At 40.3% G+C, this 17254-nt stretch overlaps 2 protein-coding genes across 4 annotated transcripts; both read left to right on the top strand.

Moving 5' to 3' along the window:
• Positions 1–8: 8 nt before the first annotated feature.
• Positions 9–4184, top strand: lrrc23 (leucine rich repeat containing 23). Of its 3 annotated transcripts, XM_023278195.3 has the most exons (9): positions 9–240; positions 464–570; positions 1235–1344; positions 1475–1595; positions 1697–1838; positions 3162–3292; positions 3427–3563; positions 3710–3914; positions 4002–4184. In XM_023278195.3, exons 2-9 carry the CDS (start codon positions 484–486, stop codon positions 4032–4034), a joined length of 966 nt encoding a protein of 321 aa, XP_023133963.1. In that variant the 5' UTR covers positions 9–240; positions 464–483; the 3' UTR covers positions 4035–4184. The 3 variants fall into 3 exon arrangements, with proteins under 3 accessions (XP_023133963.1, XP_054868632.1, XP_054868631.1); XM_055012657.1 differs by having other exon boundaries at positions 9–570; positions 3225–3292; XM_055012656.1 differs by having other exon boundaries at positions 9–570.
• An 824-nt stretch (positions 4185–5008) lies between these two features.
• Positions 5009–14038, top strand: tktb (transketolase b). The gene is made up of 14 exons (XM_023278194.3): positions 5009–5241; positions 7289–7406; positions 7506–7619; positions 7748–7845; positions 8676–8867; positions 9209–9336; positions 9440–9636; positions 9961–10125; positions 10539–10695; positions 10799–10929; positions 11026–11109; positions 12468–12564; positions 12708–12827; positions 13099–14038. The coding sequence occupies exons 1-14, from the start codon at positions 5135–5137 to the stop codon at positions 13269–13271; spliced, it is 1881 nt and encodes a 626-aa protein (XP_023133962.1). The 5' UTR covers positions 5009–5134; the 3' UTR covers positions 13272–14038.
• Positions 14039–17254: the final 3216 nt, after the last annotated feature.

Below are 17254 nucleotides of genomic sequence, written 5' to 3'. Positions count from 1 at the left end.
ATGCAACATCTTGACCTGCAGAAAGTGTATAGCTGTTGCAAAGCTCGTTAGTTTGTTCCTGGAATTTATTTTGACACAGCGGTGCTCGTGTTGCGGCTTACGTGTTTCCATGGTAACGGCAACAAACCTGTGGAGCGGTCGGACCTTAGTGGCAGTTAGGTTTATTTTAATCAAATAATTAACGCTAGCCTCCTGTTACTAATACTACTAGGGAAAATTAACGGTCCTTGTTAAACTTGGGTATGTTTGAATGCACAGATAATGATTTTTAAAAAGTTATATCGCTCAACGCAACAGCTACACGTTAGCTAGCTACAGCTACTTGGCAGCCTACAGTTACTACTTAGTGTTAGCTAGACGAGTAATTTGTTCTATTTTAAAAAGACAGCATTTCAAATAGTAGCCTGTCTGGTACCAACTGTTGGTTCACTTTTTGGCAAACCTGTACTATCTACGACCACAGTGTAAGAATAACTGACTACAATGTCTGACATGGATGAAGATGGAGTGTTAACGGATGCGGAGGGAGAGGAGGAAACCCAAGCAAAAGAAGCCAGCGGGGACGAGAAGGTATTGTGAGATAAGCAAAAAAACAAAAAACCAATCATTCAGCATATTTGCTTCTCTTTGGCAGCTAAATACTTGCCTGGATATTGGACTGTTTGTTTTATTGTGTTCAGCAGCCGTTGATCTAAAAAAAAAAAAAAAAAACATATCAAGGTATCATTTCATTCCCCAAACATTTGTTAGGTCATTAAATTCTGTGAAATAAAAGGACAGAGTCTCTAGGAAGAGATTGTGCTATCTAATCTTGGCTCCAAACTGAAGCCATGTATTAACAAGTAACTCAGTTAAGTCTGCACTTAATTTATGACGTTGCTTTGTGCCCTAAAAGCACAGTTAAATACTTATCAGTGTTAATTTTGGTGCTAGTATTATTTATAAGTGTGTCACAGGAGGATGCAAAGCTACAAATGAGGCTCGACTCATTGCAAAAGGCTATCATGGATTGTTTTCAGGCTTACATTCAGGTAGAACAGGTTGGGTACTCATCAGTGGGCTGGTGGTTTGATCCTTAGCTCCTCCTGTACATGCAACATGTCCAAGCAAGACACTAAAACCCAAAGTGCTTCTTGTAGAAAGGGTCAATAAAATGCAGCCATGGCATTCACAAATCTTGGTCCTATATGGACAAGTACAGCCAAATTATATCTGTTCTCTCTGTACGCTTCAGGTGCAAGTTTCCCATTTGACTGAAGAAACCATACGTCAGGGGCTTTCGTTACTGTGCCGGACAGGATGTGGACTTGAACACACATTTATCAAACTGGTCCTTAAAGACAAGTAAGCAGGCAAAGATACATGCAAAGCAAAACTGACTGCCTTTGCCCTAGACTTCAAGTTCAAACTATCCTGTTTTAATGGTGTCAACTCTAAGTTCATACCATTTTTTTGTCACTATTGTGCTCTTTAGAGGACTGAATGATATTGCTGCAGTCAGCAGTTATAATCACATACGTTTTCTGGATGTATCCAACAACCACCTGACTGATCTTTCTCCTCTGGCATCTCTGACCCACCTACTTTGGCTGAAGGCAAGGAGCTCTCTTTTTTATTCGTTTAGTAAAGAACATCTCTGGGGCTGTCAGAATAATTTAATTGCTGGTATATCTTAATGACAACTCTTCTTTTGCAGGTTGACAACAATGCTGTGGCATCCTTCAATGGGCAGCCTTTTGCACAGCTGCCCTTCCTGCAGTTGTTGAGTATGGCAGGGAACCAGCTAACAGACATAGATGGCCTAGCTGCACCTAGCTTAGAGCGCCTCAATCTCACAGGTTGGCCTGTTGGTTTAATGTCAAGAAAAACTAGAATTGCATATTAGTCATCTTTAGCAGAGGAAAACAACAACAATCCCAGGTTTGTTTATAGGACTGTAGCCATTCTGACAGTCACAACTCTTTAGAGCCCTGTGCTCCTTTATGTCTCAGTTGTAATATTTCAAGAGTTTCTCTACAAATTGAATTGGAAAAAATAGAGAAAGAGTCGATCTCTTCCACAGCTTTCACAAATGTGACTCGTGGTCCAACCTCTCCTTTAGTTTTAGTCCTTAAAACAACGTTGCAAATTAATTATGCGACCATTTTCACAGAAATGGTTTGTTACAAGAGTTTTTTTCAGGATTTAGAACACATCATAGCATAGTACTTGTGAAAGTCACTAATGATCTTCTCCTAGCCCTAGACAATGATCAGTTTGTTCATGTCAATAACTATCATTTCACGCAATAGTTAGTTATGGAGTTTCACAGGGTTCAGTGGTAGAACTAATACTTTACATTTTGTACAGGCAATATTATTAGGAAAAACTGCATAAAATTCCATTGCTATGCAGATGACACCCTGCTATATTTACCTATAAAGTCAGATTAAACAGATCAGTTAGTCAAACTCCAAGCATTGTCTTATGAACATGGGTGGCCTTGTAATTTTATTCCTCTACATTCAGACAAACACCATCTCTCCATATAGTCGCTCCAGATGGCATTTCCCACTGTGAGGAACCTTGAAGTTGTTACTGACCAGGGCATGTCCTTTAAGTCACACAAAACAGATCTCCTGGACAACACTCCTTCAACTGCACAGTATTGTCAAAATTAGGTATTTCTTGTTTTACAGTGATGCTGAAAAACTAGTTTTGTTACTTTTAGGCTGGACTATTGTAACGTCATATTATCAAGATTTCTTACAATGTGAAGTGCCCTGAGAAGATTTATGGTATGACTTGTCACTATATAAATAAAATTGAATTGGACTGAAAAAGTTGAATTAATCTGTTCAGCCACTTAAAAGTTTCCTAATGCTAGGTCCGTCAAAATAGAAATAGTTAATTGTTACTTTCCCCATCGCACCCCTTCTGAAATTTAGGAAAATCATTCAGTATTGGTCAGCTGTCACTGGCATTTTAATATCAGGGAAGTGATAATAAGTCACAGGAATGGTTAATTTTTTTCTCAGATATGTATTTACTATTCCATTTGTTACCGTTCTGTGTCAGGTATAACAAATTCTTGCTTCTTCAAGAATTTAATCAAATGTCTGCAGCCTAACATATATTATATATAAAGGCTTTGATGTGACATTTTGAAACCTTTGTTGCAGGAAATGGCTTTCAGAGAATGAATGGTTTTCAAGGTGACTGTTTTGCAAATCTGGCGATTCTAGAGCTGAGGGGAAATCAGTTGGATACCACTGACGGCATCGACCTTCCAAACCTGGAGCGATTATATCTAGTAATAAAAGCACTATGATTTGGTTAATCACATTAACATGCTTTATTAGGTTTATTCATTAGCACCCAAATTAAATCCTGTGTATAATGATAAATAAAAAAGACTGCTTATGACTATTATTTCTTTCTGTTCAGGCCCAAAATGTTATCAAACGCCTCGAGGGTTTGGAGAAGTTAGAGCGCCTCACCGTCCTTCACCTTCGAGACAACCAGCTAGATTCTGTGAAAGGACTCAGTGCTGGCATGAAGTGTCTCCAGTACCTTAATGTCAGGTACACCTGTGTATCACAACAAGACAGATCAGAGTTATGGTCATGGTTTCCATCATCCAATCAGTAAAACACTAAATAAATTGATATTGTCCATATATTTATTATCCAGGCATATATATTTTTCTGTCTCTTTGTCCTTCCCTTAGAGGCAATGCAATTGCAGATGAGAACGCCTTACAGTCCCTTAGCCTTGTGTCAACAACCCTGCAAGCTTTGGTCCTTTCTGAGAACCCACTAGTGGAATCATCAGACTACCGAGTAAGCGTTCTGACGTTCTTGCCAGAGCTGGAACAACTTGACAAAGACCCTGTCACCCCTGAGGAGAGGGCTCAAGCCTGGGAAAGAATCAAGGTTAAAACATTTTATATTTCTCCTTTTGGCATCATCAAGAAACTTCTCTTTAGCTCTTTTGTTTTAAGAACATGTTTGCCATTTCAGGAACTTAAAGAAGAGGAAATACCTGAGCCATAAGATTTGCAATGATGACCAAAATGGGGAAGTATCGGACAGACTTGACTTTCCTGATTGTGCTTTTGTATAAGAAACGTATTGTAGGCCTATATCTGGATTGTATGATTAATCAACTTTGCACATTAAAGTTGCTTGTGTCATGCTCTCACACTCACTATTACAGCCAAGTTAATCTGGAACAATAACATTTTGAAAATGGGTGATGCATGTGCAGAAATGTACAAATGCTGACAATCAGCTGATTACAAAGAACTGTTAGAAAGCGTTGTATCAGCTGCTGTCTGATATGAAATGAGTTGGTATTTGAACCTTATTTTAACAAACGATCGTATGTTTCCCTGAGTAACGATGAGAGAGCAAAATCTGCCACCACTTCCTTGTTGGCAGCCATCCAACTGCAGCTTTAAAGGGACAGTGACAATTACGGCTATTTATGGAAACTCAAGGGAAATATACTGAAGTATACCCCACTTAAAAGCAGAATATACACATGATATGAGATAATGAAACTTCTTGTCATAGTGTGAATTAATATCCCGGATTATTAGTATTAATTAAACAGGAATTCATCCTGCCAATTAATTGTAAAGACTGCATATTTTAAGAAGCCTTAAAAGTGGTGGATTGGATCTCTGCCATTGTATTATCAGAGAATCCCACATTGGACATGAAACTACTTCATGTTCCCCACATTGCAGTTACCTGTGTTAATCCTCGGTTTTATGGGCGCATGTGTCATCGGCGCTCTTATTACTGACGTTTGCTGATTCATTGATTCGCATAAGGAAATGATAAGAACGAAGTAGCCGCAGATGCATTTATTTGATAAGCTGAAAAGGATTTTGAACGCAGCATCACCTGCGCAACTTGCACCACAGTCCGAGCCGCTTGCACCACAGCCGATCCTCCAATGATTACATTTGATGGGAGTGTCCGCTGGAGGAGACATAAGTCCACCCTCCTCTCTCTGTCAGTCCTCCTCCTCAGTTGTACCGAGCACCGGGCAGCTAGCAGCAGCAACAGCGAAACTACGACACCAGGAAGCAGCACCTTCTGTTTCTAGAAGCAACTCATTTTTCAACTAAATCCATCCAGGAGCCATGGCTAGCTACCACAAACCCGACGAGAAGACCCTGCAGGGGCTGAGAGACATCGCCAACAAGCTCAGGATCCATTCCATCAAGGCAACAAGCGCCTCTAACTCCGGGTAAGTTATTCGGAGTTGCTCACATTAGCAGGAAATATTCAAAAAAAGATGCATACGCAGGGCTACATATGAGGAAAGTGTGCCTTGTGTTGTTACGTAGCTGACGCGCGTTTTACCTGCGCGGCCTGCCTGGTTGCACGTGCAACAAATTATGTCCACGCGGTGTAAAACGTAAAGTTAGCAAACAGCTACAAGCAGCAGGTAATGCAAACACCTTTAAAACGTGTTTCTAGTTACTTTGGGAGCTAATGTTTGTCTTTTAGCCAAACTTAGCATGAGCACTTCGTGTCGTTTTATGTGCAAATGAAGACTGTGGGCGTATATTTATTAGTAGCTCGTTAATGCTACCTAGCTAAAGATTTACTCTCGTACTACAGTTGCTAGTTAACTCATTTAAAGCAGTCACTTGCATGTACTTGCTTTCACTAGCTAACAGAAATCACATGACCGTGCTAAAGGGTGAATCTCGTGGTGAAATTCTTAAAGCTAGAATGCCACACTGATGCGCACCAGTTGAATCGTCTCCAGAAGTCAATGTCTGCTTTGATGACCGTAGGAAATACCCACTAGGAAAGAGCACCTGCGATACTTGCATCATCGCTAAATATCGGCGTTCCCAGAAGCGATGAAGTAACCAACCTGCTCTTCTGGGTCACTATAATTTGACACAAGTCCAAGCTGGAATAGTTAAGAAGGGTGTAGCTGTATAGGGATTATTCCAACGGCCCTTTGCTCTCGTAGTAGTCAGAGAGGATTACAATTAGGGCTTTCTGCACATCCTAAACTTAAAGTACAATGGGTCTCCTAAGTATGAGAAATGCCTCTCATTGTTATGAGGGCCTCCCAGGTTACTGTCACATGTACCGTCACACTTTTCTGTTACATGTGTGTAAGAAGGACTAAATAGTTTTTTTCCCCCATGCAGCTTTTAAACAGAAAGACAAGTTCAAGTTCATTTTTTAAAAATTTTGCTTCTGTGTTTTGTATCATGTCATCCGAGCCTAATTAAAGTCCAATTTTAATTTATGCATTCAAGGATGAAATCCTTTTTACAGCATCTACCAGTCACCTACATGCATTACTTTTATTTTTCACATGGTTACAGTATACTGTTTGGTTTTGCTTGTGCTGCATCCTTCAAAAAAATCCAGAATTGTGTAATTTTGTCTGAAGACATGACTGCCACTTCATAAATAAAATGATTGTTGATAAACCTGTTTTTGACACTTCCTTATGTTGCCCAACAAGGAAATGTAGTCTGTTCTGGCTATCTGAAGTGTGAGGCTGTTACAAATGTTCTGACACTATCTCATTCAAACAAAGGATGTCTTTGAATTTTGACACCCAACACTCATCACATCATTCGTCCTCATTGTTTGACTAAGACGTTACACTCCACCATCTGATTTCTTTTGTTACGCCTTTCCTGATTTACTTTATTTCTCATCAGGTTATCTCTCAAGTGAAGGACAAGTGGTAAATTGAGCACTGGTTTTTTTTTTTTGTTTTTTTTTTTGTTTTTTTTTATGGTTTAACAGTGATCATGATGTGTGTTTGTAAGATAAATGTGTTCTCAGCATGGTTGAAATAATGCTATTTGTAACTTGACCTGTATAGGGAAGCTGAAATCTGTTGGGTAATGTGGGATTTCTAAACATGTTGATTACAGTATTGAAACCACTGTGCTGCAACTAACTGTTTCACAGGTTTGCTAATCTTTATATTTTTTTTGGATATTTTTGAAAGCTCTGAAGTGTGGTAACCTAACTGGGGTTATCATGTTGCAGATTAACCATTTATGAATGCGACTTTTGCTTATCGAATTTAGTGTTTGGAAGTTTTTGTCAAGCTGTCATGCTGCCTGGAGTGACAAGAATCTTACTGTCAAATTAAACTAAGTGCTATTAATTGTAATGAGTTATGGTGCCAACCCAAGTTCCAGAATGTAGCAACACGTGCATGTATTTGCATGATGTGTGGATTTAGTGTTTTTTTTTTTAAACTGTTGCCTGTCACTAAACGTTTGTCACTTATTCCTGCTCCTCAGCCATCCGACATCATGCTGCAGTGCAGCAGAGCTCATGTCTGTGCTCTTCTTCCACACCATGCGCTATAAAACTGAAGATCCGCGCAACCACTGTAATGACCGCTTTGTGCTCTCAAAGGTTGGTACATACTATTTTTAGTTAAGCGATTAATTGTTTGTCTTGGAATTGGTATGTGCACCTGCGATTGACACTCCTGCCCACCCTGTTTATCACTAGGGTCATGCTGCACCTGTCCTGTATGCTGCTTGGGCAGAGGCAGGTTTTGTGAAGGAGTCTGATCTGCTTAACCTACGTAAGCTTGACTGTGACCTGGAGGGGCACCCCACACCAGTAAGTGCTGAAATCATGAGTCCCTTTCTGGTATTAATGTTTCTGTGAAGAGTAGAAATATGATGTGCAACTCACTTTCTGCATAACTTTTTTTTCTTTTTTCCCAAATCTGTTCTATCCAAACCCAGAAACTGGAGTTTGTTGATGTGGCTACAGGATCTCTGGGACAGGGTCTTGGAGCTGCTTGTGGGATGGCTTATACTGGCAAAAACTTTGACAAATCCAGGTCCGTTTGTATCCAAAATGATACATTAATATAGATGGTAATCCTGCTTTCTAAAACTGGTTTAAGCATATGAAACGTATTTGCACAATTGTGAGACTTTGTGTTATCTGAAGTGCATCCTTTCATGGTGAATTAAATCTAAAGCAAATTAAAGATGGTGCTCTGTACTGCAACTACGCGTTTTTCTGTTGAAGTGAAATGTCATTCAGACTGCGTTGTTGACTCTACTTATTTAAACAAGAGTTTTGTTGAGCAAGAATGTATTGCCTTGAGCAGTAAGTGGGAGCCTGCTTTCTGTTAAAATAGTTTGACTCGCTGTAACCTGTTAACTGGAGAGATCTGCGGTAGTGTAGTAGCTGTGTTAAATAATCCCCTGGCAGGTGCATGCAACAAAACCAAGAAGTCTTTTTCCTGCCACAGAATAATTATCCACGTAGCAAAATATTATTGGATGATTTTTGGCGCTATGAGGCCGGTAGCTCAACTGCTCTTGTGTGTTGGTGATCGTAATTGATATGTCATTGCAAATAATTCAGTTTGTGATTCTTAGAAAAAATACTTTGCAAATAGTTTTTGAGTCATATTGTTATCTACAGTAGTTTGCACCTGCTTCTTTCTTCTCTCTTAATAAGTCATTATTTGAACAATGTTATTTTAAACTTCACTCAGTGAGCAAACATTCTGTAATGCTGTTATTTGACCCTTTCCTTTCCTTTGAGTATTCCAACTCCAGCTTCAATGTAATTATGCAGTAACCATTGTGTGGCTCATTCTCTGAAAAGCAGTGCTCATCACTCATTTCTGCCCCATCTTTCTACACTGATTCGTAGTTACCGTGTGTACTGCATGCTGGGTGATGGAGAGTGTTCAGAGGGATCAGTGTGGGAGGCCATGGCCTTTGCCTCCTACTACCAGCTGGACAACCTGGTTGCCATCCTAGATGTCAATCGGCTCGGTCAGAGTGAGGCTGCGCCCCTGAAGCATGACATGGAGACCTACCGCAAGCGCTGTGAAGCCTTTGGGTCAGTAAATCTGTTGATGTACTGTCAAAGTGTTAGATTCCTATTATTGTACCATTTGTAGAAAATTAATCAGTTCTTCCTTACACAGCAGTTTAAAAACCTGTCGACTGAGGTTCTAAAATTTCACTGCCTTGAGGTGAAGTTGGACCTTGTCACCCCATAGCATGACTTTATCCACATGCTCGCTGCACTTTCATTGCCCTCCCTTGTCCCCTTGGCCTCTCTTCTGTTTGCCAAGTTAATAAGTTTGATGGTTAACATGTTTGTCCAGACGATGACACATCCATGAATCTGGAGTTAATGTTTGTTGTAATGTGCTGTAATCTGTTAAATTTGTTTAGATGGAACACATATGTTGTGGATGGACATGATGTGGAGGAGCTATGCAAAGCCTTCTGGCAGGCTCAGCAGGTCAAGGGTAAACCCACCTGTATCGTCGCTAAGACATTCAAGGGCAAAGGACTCAAAAGTAGGAGTTTATAACTTTTCACATGTTGAATATTTATTTACCTTACTATTTTACTGTGCTTTCTGAATTTGATAAATGAGACTTGTTCACTCCTTGGTTGTAGATATCGAGGATCAGGATAACTGGCATGGAAAGCCCATCCCTAAGGACAGGTTGGATGACATCCTGAATGACCTGCAGTCTCAGATCCAGGTCCCCAACAAGACTGTTTGCCCTCAGCTGCCCAGTGAAGATACAGCACCTGCTGACCTCAGCCCCATCCTGCTGCCTTCACCCCCAGCCTACAAGAAGGGAGACAAGGTATCTTGAAAGTCTCGACTGTATGCTTCTTGATGCAACGTAGGATTTGTAGAGGCACAAGAGGTGTTTTTTTTTTTTTTTTTTTAAATTAAATTTTGTCAGGGATACAAAGTCACTTGGACAATCAATTTTCACATTTAAATTTTACTAATAGTAGTGTGCATGTGTTCTTAAAAAAAAAAAAAAGTGTCCTTGTAGTTGATAGTTACCTTACTTTATGCTGATATCAGCACCTGAGAACTTTTTACCTAATTGTTAAATATTCTGTGGTATTAATTGCCTTGCTGATCTTTTTTTTTTTTTCCATTTCCTTCCTGTTGTCAGATGGCAACAAGGCGAGCATATGGTTTGGCACTGGCAAGACTGGGCCAGGCAAGCCAGAGAGTGGTGGCCCTTGATGGAGACACCAAAAACTCTACCTTCTCTGACACTTTCAGGAAGGCCTTCCCTGACCGCTACATTGAGTGTTTCATTGCTGAACAGAATATGGTAAGCAACATTTCAGTCCTCATGGGTGATTTCAGTGCCCTTGATGCTGTTCTGTTATTTGCAGCTCTACAGTTCTAAGGGTTTAACTTCAGTGAAACTGAGGGCATTCTGATTATCTGAGCTCTTGTTCATGTGCATAAATTTCAAAAACAGTTTGAGTCACTTCTTACAGAAGTCAAACGATCAACTCTGGCTTGTCAAACTTCATAACTGTTATGAAAGACGGATAAACTTGGCTCACTCTACCCTCCATAATCTGCTCCCACTTGGTCTAATCTGTTACTATTCATTCTCACACCTGATAATCCCAGCCTCTCTGCTTCCTGTCACTTGTGACCACTTTACATGAGCTTCCACATGTAGACCTTGTCCATTTTCATTTAGACTAACTCATGTTACTGATGTCTCTGCAGGTGGGAGTGGCCATTGGCTGTGCTGCCCGTGACCGCTCTGTTGCATTTGCCAGCACATTTGCTGCATTCTTCTCTAGAGCCTATGATCAGATTCGTATGGGAGCCATCTCCCAGACAAATGTAAACCTGGTGGGGTCTCACTGCGGAGTCTCTATTGGTAAATGTTTTGCTTAAGCACCATGTGTTTTTTGTTTTTTTTTTTTTTTTTATTGGACAGAGTGGATGAACATTGTCTTTGACTGGTCATATTCTCCCTCCAGGTGAGGATGGTCCCTCCCAGATGGCTCTAGAGGACTTGGCCATGTTCCGTGCCATTCCAACCTGTACTGTGTTTTACCCCAGTGATGCAGTGTCCACAGAAAGAGCTGTTGAACTGTCAGCCAACACAAAGGTTTGAAAAACGCCTTGTGGCAACTTGACTAGTAAATTGTCATCACTAAGGTATGGAAGTAAAATTCTTCTGTAACATACCATTTTCTATTCTCAGGGTATCTGTTTCATCCGTACAAGTAGACCCGACACTGCAGTCCTCTACTCTCCAGATGAGAAGTTTGAAGCGGGCGTTGCCAAGGTGATGATCAGTGGATAACGTTATTTTTTATACCGACAAATCAAAGTAAAGATGGTTTTACCTTAGCTGATGTATTTCAACTGCATCTGCAGTCTTCTTCAGAGCGTCATCTGACGTGTGCTGACGTGTCCTTTTTTATCATGTGACCAGTCTGACAGATCTGTCAGAATCTGTCAGACAGGCCACGCCCCCCGCCGCCTGGTGGTCTCTGGAGGATGGAGTCCCAGGTATTAGAGGGTGTAGACCCCCTCATCCCCGTTCATGGAGCAGCTCGCCCGCTTCCTGATCTCGATGGCCTCCTTGATCCATTGTTTATAATGTATGTTTTCTCGCAAGATTTGCACGGAATTTCATAAATGATGTTGCATTTCTTGTCCGGTTCTATTTTGTCTTTGGGATGGACTAATAGCTGCCGCAGTTTTGTGTGTGGTTTTACTGCTGTATTGATTTCATTATGCGCTGTATGGGTTCTGTTATCCCACGGATGTATGGGATGGTGATTGTGTCTTTGTTTTTATTGTCCAGTTGTTGTGTGCGTTTTTTGTGTTTCCTTTTGTTTCTTTACTTTGTTTTTAGCTTGTTGTTTTCCTTTGTTTATGGCCCATGTCAGGTATTGGCAGTTTATGAGTGCGTTCCTGATGTGTTTTTCCTCCTCCTGTCTGTCTTTATCGTCTGTTATGATGCTCGTCTGTTCAAAAAGTGTTCTAACTACTGATAGTTTGTAAGCTGTGGGATGTTCTGATGTCCAGAGGAGGTACTGGTCTGTATGTGTAGGTTTCCTGTAAACTGTGATCTTAATGCTGCCGTCTTCTCTGTGGTGTATGTTTAAGTCCAAAAATGAAATGGTCCGGTTTATTTCTTCTTCATGCGTGAATTGTATATTTCCTGTGTCGTCCATGTTGTTCAGATGATCGGTGAGTTCTTGTGTGTGTCAAGATTGTATTATTTCCAGGATGTCATCAACGTATCGTTTCCAGAGTGTGGGTCTGCAGTGTGTAGGTGCTGTGTGGATGGCTTTTGTTTCTAGGTCCTCCATGAAAAAATTACTCATTATTGCAGATAGTGGATCTCCCATTGCAAAACCTTGTTTTTGACTGTAAATATAAAAAAGGACACGTCAGATGACGCTCTGAAGAAGACTGCAGTTGCAGTCGAAACATGTCAGCTTGGGTAAAAACCATCTTTACTTTGATTTGTCGGTATAAAAATAACGTTATCCTCTGATAATTAACGACAAAATGAACATCATCCAAATGTAATGATCAGTGTTGTAATTTTACAAACAAAGATCGTTGTACAAGTAATGCTTATAAATAATATTATGAAGAATATAAGAATAACTGTGTCTGCATTACCAGGTGGTGCGCCAGTCTGACAGCGATCAGGTAACTGTGATTGGGGCTGGTGTTACTGTGCATGAGGCCCTGGCTGCTGCCGACATGCTGGCCGCAGAAGGTAAACCCACACTACTACATAAATAATAGATGTCAGTATCGGTGTGAAGTCCATGTTTCCTAATCGAGAATTCAGAGAGTGGAGTGGCCAGGTAGTCTAAGTCTTCGTAGAAGAGTAATGATTTCCTTTTTAAATTGCTGTAGGGAAGAACATCCGTGTGATTGACCCATTCACCATCAAGCCTCTGGATGCTGCTACCATTCTGTCCAGTGCCAGAGCCACAGGAGGACAGATAATCACCGTGGAGGACCACTACAAGGAGGGTAAGTTCTGTTGTGTTTTTTTGAGCGTGAACGTCGTGTTGCAGTTTTAAAATCATGAGCCAAACAGGTGAGAATTGTCAAGGATTTCTTGCCAAAGAATGCATTATTCCCGCTTTAAGAGGTACAGTACCAAGCATTTTGCCATTTGATTCAAACTAATTGTTTGCTGCTTTGTGGTTGTGAAAACAAAAGAAATCTCCTGTATCACTCCATGCAGGTAAATTTTTGAGCTGCGTTTATGCCTTTCTAATGGTCCATCTCCTATGTCTAGGTGGTCTTGGTGAAGCAGTGCTGTCAGCAGTGGGTGGGGAGCCTGGCATTGTTGTGACCCGCCTGGCAGTGAGTGGTGTTCCCCGTAGTGGAAAGCCCCAGGAGCTTCTGGACCTGTTTGGCATCAGCGCTAAGCACATCGCCAATACTGTGCGTCAGACCTTTGCAAACTAAGGACTGCACATTGTCATCCAGGTTCTTGCTCTCTTCCATCACAACCAACCTGCAGCTACTTGGCACAATCACATCTGTTAACGTCACTAGTGCTCTTTTGTGGCTTTGACTCAAGCACAGTGTAGTAAACTCTGTATTATTTCTATTCTAGATGAAGGGAGATGAATGCAGTGTGGTCAGAGCCAGTAGTGCTAATACTTAACCCTTGTGCACCTTCTAGTACTCTCTGCTCCAGATTGGTTCTACTGTTCTTAAGCAACAACATTCCTTTCTTGTATCCTCAATTATGTTCTCAAAGTCTTGCCAGAGACAAAGAAAAAGCATCACCTACTTCTATAAAGCATCATGCTGACTGATTTATAACCTGCCACGGCACAGCTTACTGTTCAGGTTCTGATCTGTAGTAAACGCTTGGGCCATAAGTTTTGTGGCATTCAAACATCATTCCTTTTCCACAGTCATTAACATTCTTTGTCTTCCTCACTTGGCTGGTCTTAATGCCTCTCTGTTACTGTTTGTTATACATGCAGTGTCCATGATCACTTTTTGTAGTTGTGCTTAGTGATGCCTTTAACACTTAGGCTGTGGAAGAGAACTTTCTTCAAACCCAGTGTGAAAAGTTTACCCAGTTTAGTTCTAAGTTAACATTCCACTAATATTTCCTGATCACACGGGCATCATGCAATGTTACTAGCATTCAAGGTCACCGGTGTCATCCTGTTACTGCTGTGATGTGCTGAATTAAAAAAAAAAAAAAAAAAATGTCATTTTGCCATTGGTTCTGTTTTTCTTTTTCTTTTTTTTATGACCGGCCTTTTAGGCACTGTGGATGGTTATATCACTTGCTCCACCATTCAGTAAAAATGTCAACATGCATTGGCTGCGATGCCACAAAACTTTGTACAGATGGTTAGGATGTTGGTGCTCAGTGGCTAAATCCTAAGTGCTCTGGTGAACCTTACTTTTCCTCTAGTGCCACCAAGAGGGCAAACATTTCAATTACGCAGTGGGCTACATTGGATGGATTTGCACCAAGTTTTGTACAGTCACGATTACCAGAAAAAATGTTTTGCAGACTTTTAGGATGCAGACTTTAGGAAGAATGTCTTGGTTTTTGTTATAGTTAAATGAGTAAAAGTTGCATGGATTCCCTAAAACCTGTTCCAGTTATCCATTGTGTCCAGATAAGTCCTAACATTGTTAAAACAATCCCTGGCTTTCATTTCTCTTGAAGAATTGTTTTGGTGATTCTCTAACCTAGCACAATGATCCTGTCAAAATTTCAGTTCATCCAGTTTAGGTATAGCCAAATATTTGTAAAGGAAGAACAAACACAAGACATCCTTTGCTCCAATAATATGTAACATTCTAGTTCTGATTTAGCAACTGTTTAGATGTTGGCACATTAAACCAAAAGTTCTCCAAATTTTTTTTTTTTTTTTTTGACATGTCCACATTCAGAAACTACAAAAAAAGTCATCAGTGACTTTGTCCCCTCCATGAGAGAAACGGTGCATTAGACTGAGCTTGGGAACATGGTAAACACACAGCTGTGTTCAAAAAAATAGCTTTTATTTCCTTGCATGCAAATGCACTGGGAAAACTGCGCAGTCCATTTCAAATCAAAACATGAAGAAAAACTTCAAATATGTTGCTGCTTTACAGAAAATGAAAAAGAAATATTGGGCTGTTTAAAAAAAAAATTGCAGTGTCCATTTTTTTTTTCTTTTTTGCAAACTCATTTACTGTATAAACCAAAAAAAATGCTTGAAGATATAGCCTTCCTGTGCATCACTGAACTAATACTGCGTTGTGTAGCCACTGTTTGAGAACTGCTTTACACTGGTGTGCATGGTATTCCAGCCTAGGATGACTTGGACTAAATTCCACAGTTCCTCTGCATTTCTTGGTTTTGTCTGATCTCAGAAACAGCATTTTTGATGTCACCCTACAAGCTTTCTAACAGCTTAAGGTCTGGGGATTGGGCTGACTCTAATGTTAATCTTGCTTGTTTGGAATCAAGATGCTGCTTGCTTACTGATGTGTTTGGGGTCGCCGTCTTGTTGAAACTCCATTGTGAGAGCATTTCCTTTTCGACATAAGGCAACATGATGACTTTAAGTATTTTTGATGTACTCAAACTGCTCCATGATTCCTAATCCGCGATAAATAGGCCTGACACCATATATGAGAAACATCACCATATCATGATGCTTGTGTTAACTGTGGCTTAAATTCAATGTTTGTCAAACTGTCTGTTGCCTTTTGACCCAAAATGAACAATCTCGCTTTCATCAGTCAACAAAATCCTGCAGAATTTCTCTTTAGACCAATCAATGTGTTCTTTGACAAATTGTAACCTCTTCAGCACATGTCGTTTTTGCAGCAATGGGACTTTGCGGGGGCTTCTTGCCCATAGCTTGGATTCACATAGATGTCTTCTAATTGTTATGGTGCTCACAGATAACTTTTGACCTGCTGTGATCTCCCTGGAGCTGATTCTTTCACATTTTTCTGGTGTTGGTTACCATTTCCACGCATTCATGATCATTTTAGCTGAGAAGCTGGTAATTTTCTGCGCTTCTTTATATAGCATCCCCTCTCCAATAACTTTTAAATAAATGTATGCTGTTCTTCTGAATAGTGTTTAGAACAACTGATTTTACTCAGATTTTCAGAGAGAAATGCACTACAACCAGCATGTACAACATTTACTGGCATTGTCCTTAAATGAAGGCCACCTGTTTGACACCTGTTGTTTCACAGAATGAATGAGCTCACTAACTGAACTCCACACTGCTATTATTTTGAACACGCCCCATTCTATTAATGATTCAATTACACAGAATTTGCAGCATGCATGTCATGACTGTTGGTTTTCTATTCTATACTACACATACTACTAAATTATTTGCCATGCAGAAAGATAATTTCTACCAGAAACCATGATTGATCTGGTTAGTGATGTTGGACTGCTAATATTCTGGTATATATTACCAATGATATTGTAATTGTGAGCCTGATGGCATACTCATGTTAGTATTTAGCTCAAGGCAATAAAAAGTATAGCCTCTGAGAGATGCTTCATGTCTGTAGATGTCTAGTTTTATTGAACATGTCCCTTTTACACATAAGTATCATAGATGTCATTGACCTGGCAGTGGTCAGACTGTCTAAGCCATGTTTGTTTAGAGTGAGCACAGAAGCTGGTAAACTTGAGCTAAGATGTCAGAGAAATTATATTAATCTGCAAGTGGGATAGTAAATAGTGTCTTAAATGCTGCTGTACCTAGAGATGTGAGCAAAGTATTAATGTTGGATATTCTGGACTCATTCTTTTTAGTGGAAATTGTTAATTTAGGGTGTTGTCAGACTGAGGTTTAGGAAGGGGTTGAATGTGGTTGGTGGTTTACTGGATGTTCCTGTCAAGATTTGAATGAATCATCTTTGGACACACCACTGTTTACCTTGGAAGAGCACCTCAGGAGCTGAGTGTTTCAGTGTTTGGTGTTAACTTGTCCACTTTGCCATTTGGAATATGTCTGGACTCTGCTGTCGCCCCTGTCTCATCATCTAGTCTTTAAAAAAAAAAAAAAAAAAACACATAAAACCCAGGGTGTGGCCAAGAATAGATGCATAAATTTGATATAACCTACTGGCATGTGTGCAAGCTGTTGTATCAGTGGAACCTGTTCATCATAAAGGATGTTTTGAAGCACATTTTGACAGATTCAATGTGTGGTTGTTGAACAAATAGTGGGTTTGTCAGCAGGTTTCACCCCACAGTGAAAATCCCAGTCTGGCTCCACACTCAGCCGGAGGTCCAAGGTGAGTATGAAGATGCACACACTCCACAGTACATGTACAGTACGTATGTAGAGCATATAAAGACAGTCTCATTGTTCTTCTCAGAGTTCATGTTTGTTTTCATATGTAGATGCTAGTGGAGCTTTGCCAAACAAGGTAGACTCTGACCTGAACTG

Source organism: Amphiprion ocellaris, chromosome 8 (genome assembly GCF_022539595.1).
Source record: "Amphiprion ocellaris isolate individual 3 ecotype Okinawa chromosome 8, ASM2253959v1, whole genome shotgun sequence".
Taxonomy (NCBI): domain Eukaryota; kingdom Metazoa; phylum Chordata; class Actinopteri; family Pomacentridae; genus Amphiprion; species Amphiprion ocellaris.
The sequence above is the reverse complement of the archived record's forward strand: the minus strand, read 5'-3'. Positions and strand labels throughout refer to the sequence as shown.

Coding starts and splice junctions, on each gene's coding strand:
- lrrc23 (XM_023278195.3), top strand. CDS start 484: ATGTCTGACATGGATGAAGATGGAGTGTTAACGGATGCGGAGGGAGAG. Junction 571..1,234: donor AAGCCAGCGGGGACGAGAAG/GTATTGTGAGAT, acceptor TGTACGCTTCAG/GTGCAAGTTTCCCATTTGAC. Junction 1,839..3,161: donor AGAGCGCCTCAATCTCACAG/GTTGGCCTGTTG, acceptor CCTTTGTTGCAG/GAAATGGCTTTCAGAGAATG.
- tktb (XM_023278194.3), top strand. CDS start 5,135: ATGGCTAGCTACCACAAACCCGACGAGAAGACCCTGCAGGGGCTGAGA. Junction 10,126..10,538: donor TCATTGCTGAACAGAATATG/GTAAGCAACATT, acceptor ATGTCTCTGCAG/GTGGGAGTGGCCATTGGCTG. Junction 10,930..11,025: donor AACTGTCAGCCAACACAAAG/GTTTGAAAAACG, acceptor TTCTATTCTCAG/GGTATCTGTTTCATCCGTAC.